A 21,292-nucleotide genomic window follows, 5' to 3' on the forward strand; every position below is an offset into this window, starting at 1 on the left:
GTGCAGCGTGCTCGGAAGGAGGAAGTTATTTTATATTTGAATAATAAAACTCCCACCACCTGTTATCTCCTCCTGAATTATGAGCCTTCTCTGTTATCACAGCGACACATCACACTCGACAGCCCGGGAACATCTCCAGCGGCGCCTGGAGCCCGAGACAGGGCTGGGGCACGGGGCAGGAGCTGGGAGGGCACCAGAGCAGCACCGTCCCCCCCCCACAGCACCGTCCCCCTCCCCACAGCACCGTCCCCCTGCCCGCAGCCAGACCTCCCAGCCCAGCTCCCCGCAGGGCCAGTGCAGGCAGCCAGACCGTCCCCACACCACCACCGCTCACATTTGCTCCTTCTCAGTCCCCTTTCTGCTCATTTGCAGACCTCATTAGCTCACAGCTGTGGAGGTACTTAGGAACCAAATCACCTTTAATCAAACCACCACTCACTCTGCTTTCTGAGAAAGGAGACAGACGCAGCTCCTCAAGTCCCTCATTATGGGGCATTTTGCAGCCTCCCCGTCCCTGTGGTGCCTTCTGCAGCCTGCGGGCTCTGGGTGCCAGCTGCAGGATGCACGTCCCCCCCCCTCCCCAGCACTGCAGAGGTTTTATCCTTTGGGGGGGGGGGGCAGCAAGTCTGCCTGCAGGGCGACACGGGGGCATTTCAGGTCACAAAGCAAAACATCGCAAGAAGGAGCAAGAAAGCCACCAGCCCTGAGCCCGCAGCGGGACAGAGGCAGCCCTGCGGCCGTCACCTGCCCTCTGCAGGCACCGAAAGCCCCAATGTGCAGAGCCCCTCGGTGGGTGCTGCCCAGGGACCCCCGTGGGCACCGCTCTCTGCCCGCCGAGCAGCCCTGGGGACGGGGCAGGCTCCCTGCAGCCTGAGCCAGGCTCAGCACCACGTCCCTGGCAGGGCTCTGCAGGAGCCAGACCCTTTTTCCAGAGCCTTGAGCCACCCAGGCATCACAGGGAGCCGGCTGCAGGCATTTCTCAGCACAGGCAAACAAGGCACTCTGCTTTCGCCTCAGCCCCTGAAACACTTCACTCAAACACACCGAGATAACGCAGCCCGAGGCAGACACCGGCATGAAAAACCTCAGCTCCTGCAGCCTGGCAAAGCCAGCACCTGGATGCTGAGCGCTGCTGCGGGGTGCTGAGCGTGGGAGCAGCCAGGACCACGTCTCCACTGCACAACCGCTGCTCCTGCGGGGACCTGCGGGACCCCGCTTGCCCCCCACCACCAGAGGTGTCCCCACGGCCCTGTGGTGGCACGGAGCAGGGACCCAGCCCGGAGGGACCTGCTGCAGCCCCGGCACCCCGAGCCCCTCTCCAGAAGTCCGCTCCCGCTGCCACTTCGGCAAGGTCCCCAGCGCCAGCGCGGCTATTTTTACTGAGACAAGAGGACAATAGCAAAATGCTGCTTGGGAGCTATTTCTGCTTCCAGAATCTCAACAAACGACTTTGAATTAATGAAGGAGACTACCCGAGTGATTAATGTGCAGGGCCTAGCTCCACAGAAACGTCCTCCCTCATGTCTGATGTCCCCGGGGCTGGCGCTGCTGGCGCAGCCGGCGGCTCTGCCCTCTGCCAAGCAGCGTGCCATAGAGGCAAGGCCTGGGTGGGCACACACTGCTCGCAGGGGCTGCGCTGGGGGGGGCATTAACAGGGAACTGGTGCATGGGGTCCGACCGCTGAGACCGGGCAGGCTGAGCAAGGGGCTCCGTCCTCACCCCGGGACCTGGGGACAGCACCGGCACTGCAGGTACTGGGGACAAAACAGCCCGGTCTGCAGCGTTCAGAATAAAGGAGAAGGGAACAGCAGAGGCAGACCTGCCGTAAGCAGAAGCACTGCTGTTGGCCCAACCACGCTCCGCAATGGTTTTGTTTCTTACCTTTTACTAAGTAAACACGTTAAAAAATAAATTAAAAACCAAAGGTTTAAAATCATGCATTGTTTCAAAAATAGGAGATTGAACTATTCCAGACCTGGAGCTGAACGCCTCTGGGTGCTGCTGCTGGCTCAGCACCGAGCCCTGGTGCTCAGGAGTGGGTCTCAGGACCCCTGAGCCCTCCGATGCCTCAGGTGCAAGGACAGGTTTAATTACCAGCCACAACTTGAGGCAGCAGCTCTGTGCCCAGTGCCACCTCCCAGCTCCAGCGGGTGCCAGCAACTTGCTGTGTGGAGCGGCTCTGCCCGACCTGGCCGCCCCGTGGGGCCCCCCACTCGTGGCAGGCACTGCCCCATGTCCCGCAGTGGGGTGCTGCCCCTGCACGGGGACACACGTCCCCTCGTCGCCCGTGGCACACAGGTACGCGGACGCCTGCTCATGCCGCTGACGGTTATTGCAGCTGACATAAAGGGCAAGGGAGGAGAAACGGCCTGCTTTGGATGGATGAGTCTAAAAATCCACAGCCAGCACCGGCAGCTTTTAGCTTCACTGACCTACATACCGTGGGCGCTGGGGAGACGGGACCCGTGACTCAGATGGAGAGGGGCGGCCGGGCAGCTCGCTGGCTTACAGGCAGCTATCACAAAATAAAACAGAGGCAGCAGGCTCTCTCCTGTGCCGCAGGACGTGCTGTAAGGGGCTCACACACGGGCACTTCAGGCAGGCTCTGAAGCTGTGTTCCCACACAGCCAGGGAGCGCAGCCGTCACCTTGGAGGGGGCACGAGGGGCACAGCAGAACCCTAAACCCCTGAGCCAGGGTGCAGCAGAGATGCAAACCTCTGCCCAGCTCCATGTACGAGCATTGCCATCGCTGCAATGCCTCTGTGCCCGCGTGTTTGTGCAAAATGTGTACGCTGTGTCTGTGCTGCCGAAAACACGCAGCTCCAGCTGCTGAGCCGAGGGACCAGGCTGGGGAAGGTTCCTCCCTCCTTTCCCCTGCCCCTCTGGCAGATTTCACAAATCTCCTGGATGAGAATGTGTGAAAGACAGGGAAGGACTGGCTTAAAACACAAAGCCACCAGGACCACCTGCAGATTGGTGAGTAGTTCGGGTTTACAGTTCACGAACCGTACTTTATGTTCAAAACTTCAGATTTCATGTAAATTCGCTTAGGTTCCTAATGCCCCGGGTATGAAGGCGGAGTTACTGCCACCTTCATCTCACGGCAGAAAGCCTGGCTGGAAGCGCGTGGTTCTAGAAAACTGTTCTAACTCCAAGTTCATAAACACCCAGCTGGACAACGGGCAGAGAGCCACGGGAAGGAGGCTGACGGGGGAAGCCAAGCAGCGCTCTGTGGGCCAGGAGGTCTCCTGCTCTGAAGCAGCCCCCAAATACATCTCCCCCCAAAAAAATCACACTGGAAAAAAAAATCCTTTAAAGTTTTGAATAGTGTTTTGCTTTTCAGATCTTCTGGTTTTGTTTCAGATGTGAAAATGCTCTCGGCCTTTTTCCTTTATCAGAAACCACGGTGTAGTACTGACTTCCAGTCTTTGCTGATGAAAACACCCTGATGACCATTTTACGACTTCGGCTGGGGGTTTTGATGCACCAAACCACTTTTTTCAACAACCCAGCAACCTGGCAGCTCCCGGGGCAGCGGGGATCTGAGCCGCCAGTGCTGAACTTTTGGGACTGGATCTGCCAAACCCTGGGGAGGCGTTTAGTGCCTGCACCCCTCCATGGCTGGGACAGCTGGGGATTTACTACTGACCACACAGTAACCAAATATACCTGGAACACCACCAAAAAACACCAGCTTGGAATACCCACACCAAAGGAAGCAGTGACACAGCACGTCACTTGCTCTCCTGATGTTCTGGGACCTGTGGATTTAGGTGGATTGGAGACTTTAAAAAAAAACATTTGTAAACGTGTAGACAAGCACAGCCCCGAACACCACGGGCAGATGACTGCTTAATGTGTGCACCCTGCTCAGCCTGGCCACAGGCACTGCAGACGCTCGTGGCCCCCGCTGCCAGCAGGGTCCGGGCTTCAGGGGGGTGCCGGCAGCCCCAGCAGTGCAGCCCCACTGCCAGCTCGCAGTGAGCTTTGTCCTGACCGGCTCATGTTGTGCTTACTGCTGGGGGGATAATTTATTCAATGACTTTAGCTCCTTTGTTCGCAGAACATCTGTAAGAAGGCTACTTTGTTCCCAAAATTCCTTACTGGGATTTCTATGAGAAATCTGGGGAACGGCTTTTTATCCTATGACAAAGCCAGTCACCGCAGAGGCAAGGTGTCCTGTGCTCGCTCACAGCTACCTCGCTTCATCGCGATCAGTCACACAGATCACATTATATTATCCTGTCCTTTGAATAAGCATAATGTGAATAATCAGAGAGACTGCAATCAGACAGCAGCAGGCTCAGACGGATACCCCCAAGAAAAATCAGACTTTTCTAGAACACGGCGAGCGCAGTCCCTCCCCGTGCAAAGCGCGCTTGGTACAGAAACTCAGCTGCTGCCGGATTCAGGGCCGATGACAGCATCTCCATGCGGCTCGCCGAGTGCTGTCTCCACGCAGCCCTGCCGCATGGCCCGGCACCCACTGGTTTTGTTTTGCTGCGGCTGGCAGCCGGCCCGCGGTAGCGCCCTCACCCCACGCCTGCCCCCCGAACACCTCCCTGCACAAGCTGCTGGTCCCCGCGGGGAGCCGTGTGCCCTGCCCACAGGCCCAGCGCCGCTCTCCCTTTCCTGCTGCTCATTTTGGGGCCACGTTCAAAGCCGCTTGTGGCTCCCCTGCCACTGCTCCCACTCCCACTGCCCATGGTCCGCGTGGTCCCCACCAGCTGGGACATGGCACAGATCCCTGAGACGGGTGCTTGTCCATTCCCACCAGCTGTACTTGCAGCTTTCCTCCAGTTCATCCACTATCACCCCTTTCTGTGGGCTCTGTACCCGTGAGCTCTGCCATGTGCACCCTCAGGGAGCTCCCCGTGCTCCCCATCCACCAGCGGCAGGAGCGAGGGCTCAGCCACGGCTTCCAGCCTGGCCGGGGTCGCTCCCTCCTGGCAGTGCAGCGCGCGCTCCATGGGCACCAGCTGGGACCCTGCTGGAGGACGTGGGGTGAGGAGCACACGAGGACAGCACCCATGGGAGGGCAGCTCGGGGGGTTGGAGGTGCCCCAGCACCCACCCCTCCCCTCCAGCCCCATGGCACGGGGATGGTGCTGCCGGACGGGGTGCCCCGGTGCCCACGGTACCTCTGGTTGGCACCCACAGCTCCTTGTGCTGCTGGTGCTGTGGAGAGACGTGGTTTTCTCACACCCTCCTCAGCTGTGCAGGGAAATAAATGAGCAGGGTGGGATGGAGGGGAGCAGAAACCCACCCTGAAGGGCTGGAGGGAGCCACTGCCAGCGACCCTCACTGCCCCACCAGGCAGCTGACCAGCTCCCCTCCAGCCTCGCATCTCACAAGATGCTTCCTCCGGTCCCCACTGCCTCCCCAGTAGCACAGACAATAAATGTTATGCCTATCACTGGCAAAAGCTTAAGAGATGGGGGAAGAAAATCCAGAGTTATACGCCGTGTGCGCACAAGAGCAGCCTCGCCTTTGTGGGAAAAAAGCCTCCTCGCTTCAGAGTGCTCCCGAGTTTCAAGTCAAGGGTTTTCGCACAGCGCTGCCACTTGACTCAGCATCATCTTGGCTCTCGTCTGAGCCACAGAGGGCTGCTGGTGGAGCACTCATGGCACCAGTGCAGGCCTGCAAACCCGCCTCGAACTCTGTCCCCCTCCCTCCTCCTCTGCCCCCCGTGCCTCCCACAGCTGTGATGTGGCAACGCCAAAATCCCCATAGCCTCGTCCTCGCTGGCTGCAGGGATGGGGACAGCAGGTCCCAGGGGAGCGCCCGGCCCAGGCACCGATGGGGGACAAAAAGGGGGGGGGGGGGTCACCCCGCAGGGCCAGGCACCTGCCCACTGCCCTGTCAGATCTGCACCCCAAAGGCCCCCCAGCACCCCCTGGCAGCCGAGCAGTGGGTTGTCCCTGGGGCCAGAGCCTGGCACCCCACCCAGACACGAAATATTTTGCAAAAGCAAAGAGGTTTGAAGAAAATTTCATCTGCAGAAACACAGGCTAAAAGAGGAGTTTCCAGAGGTGCCCAAATCCCCGTTCAGTGCCTCTGTTTTTCAAATAACTTTGCTCCTTTATTCTCCCATGTGCTGCATGCTAAAAATACACTGCATTCACAGAGAAAAAAATCCACACCAAAGCAAAATACATGGACATTAAAACAGAGAGGGTTTTGGAAGACCAACTTTTTAAAAAATTCTCTTTTCTGGAGAACCTGAAACCTTCCAGGTTTTACCCCAGTTAAGAAGGACTCTAAATGTGAACCTCCTCTGTGAAGGGAACCCTGTCCCCCCGGCCTGACCCACAGCTGCCTGGATGGATGAATTCCCTCAGACAACAATTAACGGCGATGATGGGCAATGCTAGAAATTTCCTCAGCACCTTCCTTCCGAAGAGCCACCAACGCTGAACAAGGCTCGGTACCAGGTGAGCTGGAGGAAAACATCACATCTGTTCTGCAGGACTGACACCTTCCTCAGACACCTGCCGGCTTTCCTTGCCGTTTGCCTTCCTTCAGCGTCCTGCACAGCCCAGGCTGCAGACCTGCACCATGAATATTCTGCTGCTTATCTCATCTGGTATGAGATTAATTCGTTGCAAAGCAGCGGGTATTCAAGTGTTCGAGCGCTTTCATTTAAAATTGTCCCGGTGAATTCTACAAAATCACGAGCCAGGTGCTAGCCCTGGGTAAAGCAGCCCGGGTCAGGGCCTTGCAGTACGTGGTGTGGCAGGAGCTCACTGCACCGCGTGGCTGCAGCCCCTTTACACCAGGGGTAAATCTTCCAGGTGTGTTCTGAAAATGAAAGGGATGGTGACGGCCTCCCCTTAGCGTTTACCTGACAGAAAATCCCTCCTGTACAAACACAAAGAGCCAAAACCTGGCTAGCAAGCTTGATTTAAGCCAAACCAGGGACAAGCAACAGCATCTATTACACTGCCACGGGGGCGTAGCTGACAGACCAGGACAGCAGCGTGACCCCCCTGCGGACACACGCCCCTCGCTGCTGCTGGAAGCAGACCACGCAGCACGCAGGGGGCCACTCGAATGCAAGAGGCAGGACTGTGAGAGAAAAAAACACAATGGTATTTCGGTCACAGCAGTGCGATATTCCAGTGATCCTGCTGGGAGTGCCAAGACGTGCCAGGCCTGCTGGTGCTGCACTGCCTCGCTGCCGTGGCAGGGTTTCTGGAGTGCTGAGCATGCCATGCTCAGCCAGAGGCGATTCGGTGGCTTGTTTCCTTCTAGCCTGTCCCTTGGCCCAGCCGGGTCGCTGCGGGGTCTGTCCCGCAGCCCTGCAGGCATGCTCGCCACCGTTCCACCGTGAGCCTGCTTAGCCAAAATTATGCAAGACCTGCAGAGCTGGACCCGAGATGTGCGGTGCCTCCTGTGAGCACGCAGCCTGGGCTTTGCACGCCGGGAAAGGCGCCAGCACTGCTCCTGCTGAGGGGCTTCTCTGCGCCCTCCAACTTGGGGGCACTTGGCTTGGTGCAACACATCACATTTGGGGGCTGAATTCATCCACAGCGAGCCAGCTCCTGTCCACCTCCCCGAGACCGGGGGTAATTTTGGAAGCAGTGGCAGTGATGTATGGGGATTTGTGTCCCTGGGTTAGAAACCCCCTTCCCACTTGACAGCAAGCCCTGCACTGCCCGAGTGCTTGGATGGATCCATCTCCAGCAAAGGGCCCCACACAACCGAGCCAGAGGTCTCCAGCACATCCCGCAGCGCTGCTAGCGACCACCCCGCTGACCCGGGGGGTCAGCCTGCCCTGCGGGCTGCTGGGGAGCCCAGGGACCCCGACCCTTGTGGGGCCTGGCAGCGGCTGTGCTCCTTCAGTGCCATTTCCACCTGCAGACATTAGCATCTGGCGATGAGCACTGCAGACAAGTAACAGCCCTGCGTGTGGCATGTGGAGCCCCCGGCTTCTGCCGTGTCCCCGGGAGGCGGCTGTGCTGCGCTCGCTGGCAGGCTGGTGGCAGAGGCACAGCGTGGCGTGGGCAAGGAGCAGGCACGGGCTGAAATCCCCGTGAAAGTGGGCCCCGTGCCACCCCCACGCTGAGCACTGCGCTCCCATTTCCGAGCTGCCCGCTCCGAGCGGTGCCGGGCCGTGGGTTCCCTCGCCGGGATCTTCACAAGCACCGGGGCCGAGCCTTGCACCCACGGCCGGCCGTGGCAGAGGACGCCCCACGCCCGTGGGTGCACTCGCACACCCCGGGTTGCCGCGGGCTGGCGAATTTTGCAGCCGAACGGCCGAGCCCCGGTGAGGATGGAGCGGCCCCACGGGGACCCGGGGCTGTGCCGGGGCCGGGTGCCCACCGGCAGCGCGGGGGCGAGGCGGCTCCGTGCCGCGGACACGCGTGGAGCCTCGCTGCGCAAAGCGCGGGCCGCGGCCGCCGGGGGGCGCATCGCGCCGCAGCCCCGCCGCCAATTAACGGCAGCTAATTAGCCGTGACGGGGCGGCACGGGGGGCTCCGGGCAGCACCCGGCCCCCCCCCCCCGACGAACTCCCACCCGCTGCCCCGGGGCGCGCCGCCAACGCGGCCCGGCGGTGCCCGCTCCGGGCGGCCCCCCCGGTACCCACTCCCCCGACACCCCCGCTCCATCCCCGGCCGCGGTCACGCGTGGGCAGGTCCCGGGCGGCGGCGGCTCCGCTGCGGGGCAAGGCGCTGCCGGGGGGCGCGGTGCCCGTCGGCGGAGCCCGGGGGGGGGGTACCGGGGCCGTGCCCCGCGGTGCCGGTGCCGGTGCGGGGCCCGCCGGGCATCCCCCTTCGGCTCGGCCGGGCCCCGGGCACCCACCTGCTTCTCCAGGGAGTCCTTGGCCGTGAGGGAGGGCTTGGGGGAGGGCGCCCGGTCGCAGACGCAGCCCTCGAGCAGGTAGAGCCCCGAGGGCCGGGAGCTGGAGTCGGTCTCGAAGTAGAAGAGCATGTTCTGCAGCAGCGCGAACCACTTGGTGTGCCATTTTGTGTTGTCGGAGCTCCGCTTGCTCAGATAGCCCTTCCTGGCGCCGTCCTTCTTCGCCAGCAGCCCCAGGTAGGTGACGTGCCCGTCATTCAGCCGCATCCCCTTCTGCATCGTGGCGGCGCCGCCGGCTCCTCACATGGTCCCCGCCGGGCAGCGGGCGGGCGGGTACCTGCCGAGCAGCCGCAGCCCCCGCGCCCGCATCAGCGGCGCCCGCTGCCCCCGGAGAGCCGCCGGCCGCCGCGCCGGCTCATGCCGGGCCGAGCCGTGCCGTGCCGAGCCGCACCGAGCCGTACCGAGCCGTGCCGTGCCCGCGCAGCGCTCGCCTCCCGCGGCGCCCGCGGCGGCAGTGCCGGGGGAGCGCCGCGTCCCGGAGCCGCGTCCCCCGCGGGCGGCGCGTCACGTGATGCCGCCCCGCCGGTGCCAGCGCCGCCGCCGCGGACGGCGGCACCGGGAGCGCCCCGCGCCGGGGATGGCCCTGCCCCGCCGCCAGCCGCGGGGGCGGCCGCGCCGAGCTCCCCCGAGCCGCCCTCCGCTCCCCTCCGCTCGCCTCCCCGCCGCGGGGCGCAGGGCCGGTAGCCCCCACACACCCGCCGCTCCCCCGGGGCCGCCCCGGCGGGCAACCGGGGACCGGGACCGGGAGCGGCTCCGCGGGGCGCCGGGAGGGAGCCCCGGGTAAAGGGAGACCCGGCGGAGCGGGACCCCCGGGCGGGGGGGAGCTCGCCCGCAGAGCGCCCCCGCAGCCCACTGGGAGCCCCCAGCCCCGGTGCACCGGGCACCGGTTAGGTGGGACCCCCGGGGCAGCCGGGCCCCCGGGGCAGCTGCGACCTCAGAGCCCACCGGCTGGGCTCAGGGGATGCTCAGCTGGGTGCTCCAACCTCGGGCCTCTCAGGGAAGCACCCCCACACCTGGCCCAGGGCTCCTTGCTGACCGCGGGATGTCCCCACTCCCGTCCCCCACCCGTGGCTGTGGCCCGGACCCGTGCCCAGCGGCTGCTGCCCGGCCAGCCCCTGCATTCCCTGAGGCTGCGGTGGGCGCACGGCACGGCGAGGCAGTGGCACCCTCCAGCAGCCTTCCCCCTCCCAGCCCTGCTCCTGCCGCCGGCACAGCCACTGCCAGGGGTCACAGGTGGGAGAAGAGGAGCCGAGGTCTCCGTTTGTTTCTGTTCTTGTTCCTGTAATCCCTCCTCGCCATGCGGGCCTGGTGTGCCACGCACAGCACAGCAAAACTGGGTGCTGCTGAGAGCCGCAGCCTGTGCGGGGCAGGCAGGGCCCCGGTGCTCCCCGCATCCTGGGGGCTGCCTGCTGCTGGGAGCACTGGGTCGGCCAAACCCACGGTGATGGGCACTGGGTGGGTCAGACCCCACGGTGATGGGCACACAGAGCTGGGGTGACTGCGGGGCGGTGCGTGAGCCCACCTGCCCTCACCGCCAGAGGGTCGCACCCCAGCCTGGTGTGACCAAGCCCCTGCAGACAGGGAGGGCATCAGGAAAACCGCGTTAATTAGCTTTGTTTCCTCCGAAAATATTGGCACTTCTCCAAGGAATTCAGTGAGGTCACAGGCTGCCATGGCAACAGGAGGGAACGGGCTGGAATTGGGAAGGGTGCTGCCATTTCCAGGCACCCAGAGCCGCTCGCCATGGGACAGGGTGCGGGTGCCTGCTGGGTGCCGGGTCAGGCCCAGGAGGGGCAGAGTGGCCGGGAGCAGGGCACCCTCGGCACCTCAGCACCCCGTGCCCGGCCGCCCCTCCAGCTGACGGGCAGGGCTCTGTCCTCCTGGCCGAGTTCTCCCAGCATTACCCCAATTGCAGGTGGGTAGAGTCCGGCAAGCTCCAGCACTTACCTGCACATCCAACTCTCCTCGTGGCCCAGGGCTCTCCCCTTCTTCCCTTCCAGCCTGGTCACGCAGCTCCTGCATCCCACTTCACCACCCGGCCTCTCTGCTTGTGATAAAAATGGGTCCGAGCATGCAGCTAAAGGCATTTCCCCACAGCCGGCCCATCCTGCCAACCGAGCACTGATCAGCGAGCCCCAGAGCAGGAACTGAGGCAGCCCCCATCCCTCCTGCCTCCCTGCGGGTCGTCACGGGGCCGAGCAGGCAGCCACCGCTGTGGGGCAGGGCAGCGAGGGCCCTGGCTGCGGGGTTGGGGTCTCGCACAGCTCCTTGTCACAGGGACCCAGCCCCAGGCAGTGAGGTTGCTTTTGTGCCTGCTCAGCAGGGAACATGCTGTGGGCTTTGCTCTGTCCCCGTGCAGCCAAGCCCCACACCAGGGGAGCCGAGAGGCAGAGTGGAGCAGGAGAGGAAAAGATGTCCCACGGACTGGGAGCGTCTGGCCCCAGGGATGGGGCTGGGGATGTGCCGTGTCCCCTGCCCCCTGCCCAACGCCCCCCCAGCCCAAGCAGGCTGCTGGGGGACAGCAGAGCTCCCAGCACCAAGCACGAGCAGCATCGGGCTGTGGTGGAGCCCACGGCAGGGATGGCAGCCGCCCTGTGTCCCAGCCACACGGCAATTTAACCCAGACTCCCCTCAGGTGATAGGGAGGGTAATGGAAAAAACAGCGGATAGTTTCCAAGGCTGGCGCAGATACGGAAACTGTGATTTCCCAAAACAAAAGGAGGTTTATTTTTTGAGCGTGACGCGTGCTTCGATCGATTCTAAGGCATTTGCAGTGTGACCCCTGTGCTCTGGGAAAGCAGAGGTGAAGTACTCACCACTTCTCCCACGAGCTGTGCTGCAAACAAAGGGTCAGGCCCGCTGCTGGTGGCCATGGAGAGACAAGCAGTTTTGCCAGCGTTAAGATTTCTCGTCATTTCCAAGTATTTTAATTGCAGCAGCTTCTTCTCTCTCCATTTAAGTGTTTAATAAACATCAAAGCAGTTCCTATGGGCATCCTTCACAACGCCCAGGCTTGAGCCCGAGTATAGCTGCGTGCAGCAGCAGCAGTCACTGCAGCAGCACCGTGGGCCCGCTCGCCGTGCCCCAGGCAGGCACAGCCCCGTGCAGCCCGCACGGGAATGGGGCACCCATCCCGCTGTGACCCCGTGGAATGGGAAAGCAGCAGCAGGGACATTGTGCTCCAGCAGCTCCAAGCACGCTGTAACGGGCTCTAGGGGAGAATCCAACAGAGCAGGTGGAGCACGTGGGGTGACAGCAGAGGTGCTGCAGCTGCTGGCCAAGCACGGCACCGCCGGTGCATGCAGCACAGGGCTCTGCACGGGCTGCCTGAGCAGGGAGGCAGCAGCACTGCAGCAGGGGCTTGCTTGTCCTTCGATGCCTGCTGCTGGGTGCTGGTGCCAGTGAAGCACACGTTCTCTTATTTCCACACCAAAATAATCAGCTGTGTAAAAGGTGGCTCCTGGTGGTTTTAGCGCCTGCTTCCACCTTTTGCATTAGCTGGGCTCACGTTGACTCAGCTGATGGCAGGCACTCTTACATGCCAGCATCCTCCTGATCAATTCAGTTCCCTCGCAGTCTCCTCCCTCTTTCAAGCTTGAATGTAGGAAATAACCTGTTAATCTGTGCACCCAGCTGTAGCGGGGTAGGCAGGACGGGTGCTGGGGGCTCGCTGCCCACTCGCTCGTTAACACCTCGGTGTGAACGCACTCACTGCAGGGCTGGCTCTGGCAGCTCCCTCGCCTGGCAGGGGGGTGAGATGGGTGAGATGCCCCGGGAGGAGCCCCCAGGGAAAGGAAAATGGGCATTTTTCTATACAGACAGGCTCAGAGGCATCAAGCTCAGGCTGCAGAGGGGGCTGAGGAAACAGTGCAGGTGTTGACATTTGTGTCATTAAAACATAACCCCAGGACACAGCACTGCTCTGAGGCACACATTCACGTCCAGTGCTGGGAGTGGGTGCTCACTTTGTGCCCCCAGAGCTCCTCTTCTACCTGCAGCATGTGCACAGAGAGCTTGTGCTTGCTAGAGAGGACTCCAAGCGTGTTGGCCTCTGCCCAGGCTGGGCTTTCCAAAAGAAATCAGCCCAAGCTGTGTTCAAAATCAAGTCCATTGGCTCGGGCTCCCAAATCTTATAAGCAAGCCTGAAAGTCCCATATTCTGTTGGGCAAGTGGGATCTGCACCTAAACAATCTGGAGGCTGGGTGCCTGAGCTGTACGAGTGTGATTTAGCTGCACCAGGCGTGCAGCAGGGATGCTGGCATTCAAAGTGCTCGTGTGCAGGTCGGGGAGGTCTGAGCTGCTCCTGCAGGGCTGGGCTCGGGGAGCTGATCTGCGGGAGCAAGGGCACGGCGCTTTGGTAGCAGGGAGACACAGCACAGCAGCTGGTAGTGTCAAGGCAAGCAGGCTTTGCTGTTCTTAGCTCAGCAGAAAACTTTGAAGGATAGGAATAGTAACCTCGCACTGACTTCCAAGGCACCCTGGTCGGGCTGACGGTGTACCGGAGCATCTGGGGACAGGACAAAGCAACCTGATTTGAAACGCACCCTCAGCTACAGCTCCTCTCAAGTGTGCCCTTGATTTTTATCTGATTCCCCAGCAGTGCTCGAATGCTCTGTCCTTTGTGTTCTCAAAAATATTGCCAGGGCAATGGCAGGAGAGAGAAGAGAGTTTCAGAGTGCCGGTGGGTATCTGCTGTGTTCACCAGGAGTGCCAGTGCTGCGGGCCGGTACGCAGTGCCCTCTCCAATCCACCCGCCCCAGCACGTTCCTGCACCAGCTCTCTGCTAGGTGGCCCCATCCAGCGTTTCCTTCTGGCAGAGCGGGTGCAGGTCGCTGGCACCGTGCATTTAACCTTGCCCCAGGTGACCCCAGGGCGGAGATAAAACCTGGCTCCTGGGGGCACTGAGGGGGGGTCTCCATGCAGCTCCCCCAGGCTGCAGACGAAGCCGTTGCTCCCCAGCAGCACTGATCTGCAGGCACAGGCAGCCTCCTCGCCAAGGAGCTGGAAGCAGATACTTGTGGAAATGCCAAAGAGCTGCTTCACGTGTGCCGCAGCTCTGTAAGCCACCCCTCCTCGTTGGGTACGTTTTCCTCCTGCTTTGCCACTGTGCTTGCAGTAACCTGCTGCACCTCCAGTTCGCTCCTCTGGGCAGGCTGTGGGACAGGGCACCTCCAGTCGCTGAGAAACATCAACTCTCAGTCTGTAACACACCCCACGCCTGGACATAAACAGGAGGAGCACAGATCTGCTGAGTGATTTACGTGGGAAAAACATCTTCTCCTCCCCGTTATAAATCCCTCAGCAGCAACTGGGTTCACAAGCAAAGGCTTCTGGAAGCCTACCAGGCACTTCATCTGTTCTGGATGGCCGGTGAAACCAGAGAACAAGCGCTGTGGGGAGAGGTTCTCCACAAGCACAGTGGAGCTGGAATCAACCTCCTACCTTTCCTGCAAGGCAGCTCATAATATTATGTAAAAATGCAAATAATGTCCACGCAAAGCTGTAGAGCCATAAGTGCCCAGAACAGAGCTCCAGTGAGGAATAACCCGTAGCTTCTGGACGTGTGAATCACGGATACAAACGGTTTGGTTTACAAGCATTTACACTGCAATGTGTGTTCAGTGGCCGTAAAGGGCCCTTTACGCCCTGTCTGTGCTGCGCTGTGTTAACAAGCGTTTTGCCAGGAGGGCAATCAAGACGAACCTTGGCAATTTCACTCGCTATTTGTGAGCATTTAAAGGGTTTGCAAATCTGAGACGTGGGTTAGAGATGCCCATGGACTCCTTGGCTGAAGAACGCCAGGAGGTGTTGGGAAACCAGTGTCCTCCTGGGGCACAGGAGGGGCGTGAGCTTGGGTACGGTGCTGGAGCTTGTGTTGGTGCTTTGTGTGTGCTGAGGGATGGGGACAGGGACAGAAAGCTGCTGGGGCAGCAGCACAGAGCCTGGAGCTGGGGATAGCCCTGGGTCAAGCACAGGGCTGGTGCTCCCCAGCTGCACCCCAGTGGTCCCAGTTGCTTGGGGGAGTGGGGAGAGGAGGGCAATCTGCCTGGAGAGCCATCATCCCACACCTTCATCAGCACCTCTTCCTCATCCTCCCAGGTTCTGCCTTTCTCATTTCTGCCCATACCTTGAGCTCAGCCAGCAGAGCTGCAGCCTCCCTGGCCAAATCCTGCCCCCCGCCAGCCTCTCCCACCAAAGGACAGCACAGCCTGGGGCCTGCCCAGCACCCGGGGCTGTGCGTGCCTTGGGGACACTGCTGTCACCCTGGCAGCGTGCAGGGCTCCGGGGGGACGAGGCACCCGCACACCCCCCAGCAGCAGCAGTGTGAGCGCAGAGCAGTCCCTGCCCTTCCCCGCCGCACGCCCGCTGCTCCCACGTCCCCGCGATCCGCAGACTTCCCTCTGCCCACACACCAGCTCGTTCCCGGTGCCAAGGACCTGCGTGCAGCCGGTGCCTTGGGTGGCATCATTGTCTTGGAAACAGCTCGGCGACACGCACAGCACAAGGCTGGGTGTGCACATGGCTCTGAGCGAGCGGCTCTCGGCAGCGAGGAGTCTGAAATAATTCGGCAGAGGAGGAAACGCGAGATGCTCCAAGAGGCGCCGCGGCACCCAAGCTGGAGCGGTTTCATCACCAAGTGCTCTCCCATCTAGTGGCTAAAATAGAAATTGTTGGTGCAGCCCGGGGCTGGGGTGGGCTGCCTGCCCTCCGGCCGCCCCGACACGCCGCCTCCCGGTCCCGCAGCGCGGGGGCTCGGGTCCTGCCCCCCCGGCACCCACCGCCAGCAGCCGGCGGAGAGGCATTTGTGAGAAGTGCTGAGGGGGAGAGGGATGGATAAATCAGGGCTGCTCCCCGCACGAGGATGCTGCGAGTTCATTAGGCTAATTTGTCACTTAGAACCGACCCAACTGCACCAGGTGTCGAAAGGGGGCCGGCTGCACGTGACCCACGGGGGCCAGGGAGGCAGCCACGCTGCGGAAATCGTATTTGTTGACGTTTTTTAAATGGAAAGCTTAAGAACTGTTATTATGCTGTGCAAAATTATTTCGGCAGCCCTTTGAACTGCTAAGCTATTCTCTGGGAATCTCAGCGCCGGGGATGACAATGTGGTAATTTATGCCAGCATCCCTCGCTCACTTTCAGAGCACGCAGAGAGGGCTGTTGGCACAGCTCCTCACTCCTCTTTGTGCAGTGCTTGGATGCCAGCTCCTTCACCTGAAATATGAGGAGAAAAGAGCTGCTTTCTGTATTTCATGGAGTAAAGGCCTGCTTGGGGGCCTTCCCCTGCTGCAAGGGAGCGGGGGGCTGAGCAGCAGGGGGCACGGTGGGGGTTTTTGCATCGGTGACCTGCATTTGCAGGGAGCCAGCGAGCCCCGCGGGGCCCTGCCAGCACCAAAGCAGATGAAGCAGGCAGCGATTATAATTACAGAGCCTGGAAAAGGCACGGCAGCTTCCTGCGCTGAAGGAGCCTTCCCAGCGCCGGCAGGAGCTCCAGGAATTACAGCTCTGCACTAGAAATTGCTGCAGGGCGGGGGTGGCAGGGCCCAGAGCTCCCCCCCCGACCACCAGCCCTGCTTGGGTCCTGGGTGCTGGTGGCAGCTCAGCCCCACACCACCCCCAGCCTCCCGGTGGGCACGGCGAGGGCAGCGACAACCAGACCGCGGGGCTGCTTGCCTCCTCTCCTGGCTCAAGCACTCTGGCAGGGATTTGCTGTCTCCACAGGTCGTTTCGCTGACCCGGGAAGCTGCAGTCTTTTTTGGATAGCTGAGAACCCCCAGCACAGTGCCAGCCGAAGCGTGGCCAGGCAGCACAGCGCCCGCTGTGCCACCGCACTGCTGAGCCTGTCCCTGCCCCTCCTGTGCTCCAAGGGCTGCAGCGCATCGCCCTGCACTGAGTGCTCCGGCTGTGACCATCAGCTTGGGGACCCGTGGGGCAGTCATTTCCCTGGGGGACACAGCCCAGGGGCATACAGTGCTGTGGAGCTGCTACATGCACCCAGCCGTGGACATCCCCATGCCACACTGCACCGCTGGGATGATGGCACAGCACCCACACCGCCCGGCACAGGCACCCGAGGCACGCAGTGCTGGGAACGGGCACCGCCTGCCCGGCAGATGCTCTGAGATGCTGAGTGTCAGCCCCTGGCTGCTGCTCCTCGCACAGGGACATTCACATCACCCGTGGCCCATGGAATGAATCCCTGGTTTGCCATCAGATAGCGTGACCCATCAATATTCATCGTGAGCCCCCAGGGAAGCAGCAGCCGCTGGGGGGGCCATGTCCCTGTGGGCACAGGGCTGGCACTGCCAGCACCACGCCGGCGGGGGCACAAACATTTCTGCTGCTGAGCTCCCCCAGCTGCCTGGCACGGCTTGCTGCTGCACTTCCAGCAGTGCTTTGGTAACCCAATGTTATTTTTAGGCATTTCTGAGACAAACCGCAGTGTTTTACAAGCATCTCCGAACAGACTACAGCTAAAACGCATTTTGTGTTTTTGCGCGATCCTGTCCGAGCCATGTGGCAATGTTTGCCACACGACAGACACAAGGACACTGAAACCTTCCTGAAAATCACAGCCACAGACATTTACAGACATCTCCTGTCCCCACAGGTACGGGGTGTTCTCAGGTGCACCCCTGCTCACCCCATTTCTGAGCTCAGGACCCGGCACTGGGCGGGCACCCTGCACCCTGCAGCCACTGTGCCAGCAGAGCAGGACCGGGCTGTGCCGCGGTCACCCAGCCCCGCACGGGTCCATCCCCTGGGCACCCCCAGGGGAGCACCCACAAGCCTCAGGGAGCCCCTAGGCAGAGCCACGACCCCCCCAATTTTGGCACGAGGGAGAGGCCTCGTGGCAGATGTTTTCCGTCCCCCAGCCCATCCTGGCACGGACGCCCTGAGCTGCTGTTGGCAGCACCGAGCCTCTGTCAAACCTCCCACGGGCACAGGATTGGATTTTATGGAGCTGCCTCATCTGCAGGAGTCTACAGCTCCATCAGAGCCCAGGAGGACCTGCAGGAGAGGAAAATAGCCCAAACTGTGGGCTGAACCAGGGCATTTTCCCCGTTTGGAGAAGAGGCACAATAAGCAGAAGTACTTAATAATATTTACTGCTGATTTCCCGGTCCGTTTACTCCCTGCATACTGCACAGACACTGTCGGTACTGGGGGGCCACTGGGCATGTCTGACACTTCCCTGCCCACAGGGCCGGGGGGGAACAACCCCACTGACCACCCACTGGCCGTGGCACGAGCTGCTGATGGCTGCTCCGGGAGCAAACCCGGCTGCGCAGCCCCAGCACCCCACTGCGTCCCACCACGGGCAGCAGCAGCAGCACGCGGGGCATCAGCATCTTCCCCAGCTGCCAGCACCAGTGCCAGGCTCCCCAGCAGCAATGGGATGGGAGCGAGCAGCAATCCCCATTTCTGCTGCTGTGGGAAGTCTCAGTCTGCAGGAAAAGCCGTGGGTATCCCCAACGCAGCCGGTGAAGTTTTAGTAACTCCTGGGTACGCGCCGTGAGCAGAGCCACGAAAATCGTGCTTTTGTGGCTCATCTCTGTCAGTAACGCGCTGGAGTGTTCTGGGCACGGGGATATTTGCTGCATGAGGAGACAGCTCCAGCAAACAAGCACCTAACACTCAAGTCGTATCAGCTCCTGCAGAAACCCGGAGCTTGTCCTCCTCCAAGGCCCCTTCACGCCTCCTTGGTGCCTGCCTGGCTGCCACGGAGCTGGCAGCGTGGGAGGCCGTTTCCAGCAGGATTCCCCACGTCCCCCCAGCACACACGGCAGCTCTCCCCACCCTGCAGACCGAGGCCAAAGCCGCCCCTCTGCCTCCCGCTGCTCGGCGCGGTGACACCTGCGGATGGAGCAGCTCCACGATTTCCTTCATTAGGCTTCAGAGTCAACAGCGCACGGGGCGAAGCCTGCTGCCAGAGGGGAAACCAAATTCAGGCTGAAATGGAAAGTGGAGCCGAGCTCCCCCATTCCCTGAGCCTCACACCAGGCCAGTACCAGCACTCGGACCCGCGGGGCCCCAGGCTCTGGGTCCCAGCAGAGGGCTGGGCGAGGCGGTGGCACGGCCGAGCAGGGCAGCCTCAAATCCTCCCCTGAACTCCGCTCGCCCAAGGAGGAGCGTGCTACTTTCTGTTCTCTAATTAAACCAATATTGCATCTTACTAGCAAAGGAGTAAACAAACAATTAAAGACTTGATGAGGTGTTAAATGTGGCACTTGCAGGAGCAGGGAAGGAGCTGAACGAGGCAGCACGGCCCTGGCTGCGGCAGGGAGCTCGCTGCGGGCGGGGAACCCCCGGGATGTGGCTGGGCAAGGGGTGAGCCCTGGGCAGGGGGCGGGCTGGGGGCTCCCCAAACCCTGCTGGGGGCTCCCCAAACCCTGCTGGGGGCTCCTGCCCCCTCCTCTCGTGGGATTGGTGTGCTGACACCCAGTGCTTGGTGCCAAAACTGCTGTGCCTGCGGGGCCGTGGTGCTGGACCCCCTGCGCTGCGGGGCTGTGCTGCAGGTCCCAGAGCTGCCCTCAGAGAAAGCCAGTAAATCAGGGCTCATTGCAGCGGCTAGCAATCCCCACGATAAGATACATATATATAAGGGCTTTTTTTTTTTTTTTCTTTTTCCAATTTGCTGCTTTCACGGAAGGATAAAGAGGGCTCCAATCCTTCCATGCTCTGAAGAGCACGCCAGACCTTTATTCAGCAATACTAAAAGCGGATCTGGCAAAGTCTATTTTTGACATCCCCCTGGATGCTTTGGAAAACCAAGCTCTGCTCTCGCAGCTGGGAGGAAAGAAAACAGCAAAGCTCTGCCCGGATCTCGCCAGGCAGTCCTGGCCTGGAGGGCTCGGGGTGCTCTGGGGCATCGCCTGCCCCATGCTCAGCACCCGGACCCGGGACAGGCGTTCCTCGAGGCTGCTGCAAAACCTCCGATGCGACCCCCTCGCAGGCAGCCCTGCACGCTCAGCAGGGCAGAACTGCTCTCATGCGGGTATCTGAAAGTTAAGACCAGGTGAGTCAGCCCCTGACAAGACCGGGTGCCACAAGAGGTTTTGGCAGCCAGGCACCGAGGAGAGGCCCCGAGGCCAGCGGCTGCTGAGATCAGGCGTGTTTGCTGGTGACAGCACAGGAAGGTGCTGGGCAGCGTCTCTGGATCACCTTGGACAGTCTGTGCCGGGGCTGGACACACCGTGCCTGGGCACATAATCCCCAGGGCCACCAGGATTAGCCCAAGCAGCAAGGACAGCAGGCTGCTGCTGCTGCTGCTGGTGCTCCCAGGGACAGGGCTGCCAGCTGGGAGCTTGCGGCCAGTGTTACTACACACTGTAGCCCACCTCTAATTAAGAATTTAATAACTGGATCTCAGGAAGCAACTAATTACTTATCATTGTGGAGAAATTGTTTCTCCCTGTCTCTCTTCCAGCAGATCTGCAAGACGATGAGGCGCTCCTGTATCTGCTAAGAAGCGATGGTGCAAGGTGCAGGAGCCACACCACTGGGCCTGGGTGGGTGAAACGAGCCCTTACAGCAGAAAAAGCTGTGGGACAGACAGCATGGGCAGCTGTGGGTAGGACACCAATGTCGTTCATTAAACTGGTCAGCACTGGGAGCATTGGCACCCCCATCACTGAGCACCCAGCTCTGCGTGAGCTGCTTACGCAGCAGGGGATTAGCTGCACCAAGGGCACCCAGGGATGCCCACATCCTTCCAACACTGCTGCAGCCAGAGTGCTCCACAAACAAAGCCAAAGAGCCCAGATTAAGCCAATTGTCTGCACGCATCTGTCGTTTATCAAGTGGAGAGCCCCACTCCCACAAGCACAGCTCCATCGCCTTGCACAAGCAGTGCTGCACGAGGCTTGTGCACAGCACCTTGCTGTGCCCAGGGCAGGGAGCTGGCCGGCACCCTGAGTGCCCAGGCTGGCTGAAGGACACCCGGCCACAGGCAGGGTGCTGGTGCAGGGCTGAGCGGCCCCCAGAAGGAGACATCCAGCAGCCAGGGCCAAATTCCTGCCAGGAGCCTTGAGCACCCCTGGAGAGCAGCAGCACGTACTGAGCAGAGCAGCCAGTGGCAGGGGGCAGATCCCGAGGTGAGGATCACGTCCTCATCCCTTCAGGGCAGCCAGGGGGTGCCCCAGGGCCAGGCAAAGTCACCCCATCACTGCAGCAAACCAGCGCCCCAGAGCAAACACGTCTCCATCATCAGGGGGTTGATTAGCTGAGAGGGAGGGCAGAGACCTCCTTGCGCCCTCATTCTCCTGCCTGGGAAGGCAGTGCTGTGTCAGCCCCAGCCTCATTAACCACCTCTCGTTATAAAAACGACTTTGGAGCTGCAGCACCTGGCGAGGCTCTGCTGTCCCCAGCTCTCATCCCCTGCCCAAGGGGTCCCACGCACAGCACCCAGCACGGGCCTGTCCCAGGA

General features: G+C 61.3%; 1 protein-coding gene across 1 annotated transcript in view; it reads right to left on the minus strand.

Moving 5' to 3' along the window:
- RASGRF1 (Ras protein specific guanine nucleotide releasing factor 1) overlaps positions 1-9,081 on the minus strand; it is a gene marked incomplete at its 5' end in the record, with an annotated part of 30,325 nt that extends 21,244 nt beyond the window's left edge. Inside the window, one exon of the mRNA XM_084293384.1 lies at positions 8,806-9,081. Within this exon, the coding sequence (XP_084149510.1) occupies positions 8,806-9,081 (276 nt within the window). The remainder of the gene's footprint in view (positions 1-8,805) is intronic.
- Between the last annotated feature and the right edge of the window lie 12,211 nt (positions 9,082-21,292).

The sequence above is a fragment of the Netta rufina genome (genome assembly GCF_964035555.1).
Source record: "Netta rufina genome assembly, chromosome: 11".
NCBI lineage: Eukaryota > Metazoa > Chordata > Aves > Anseriformes > Anatidae > Netta > Netta rufina.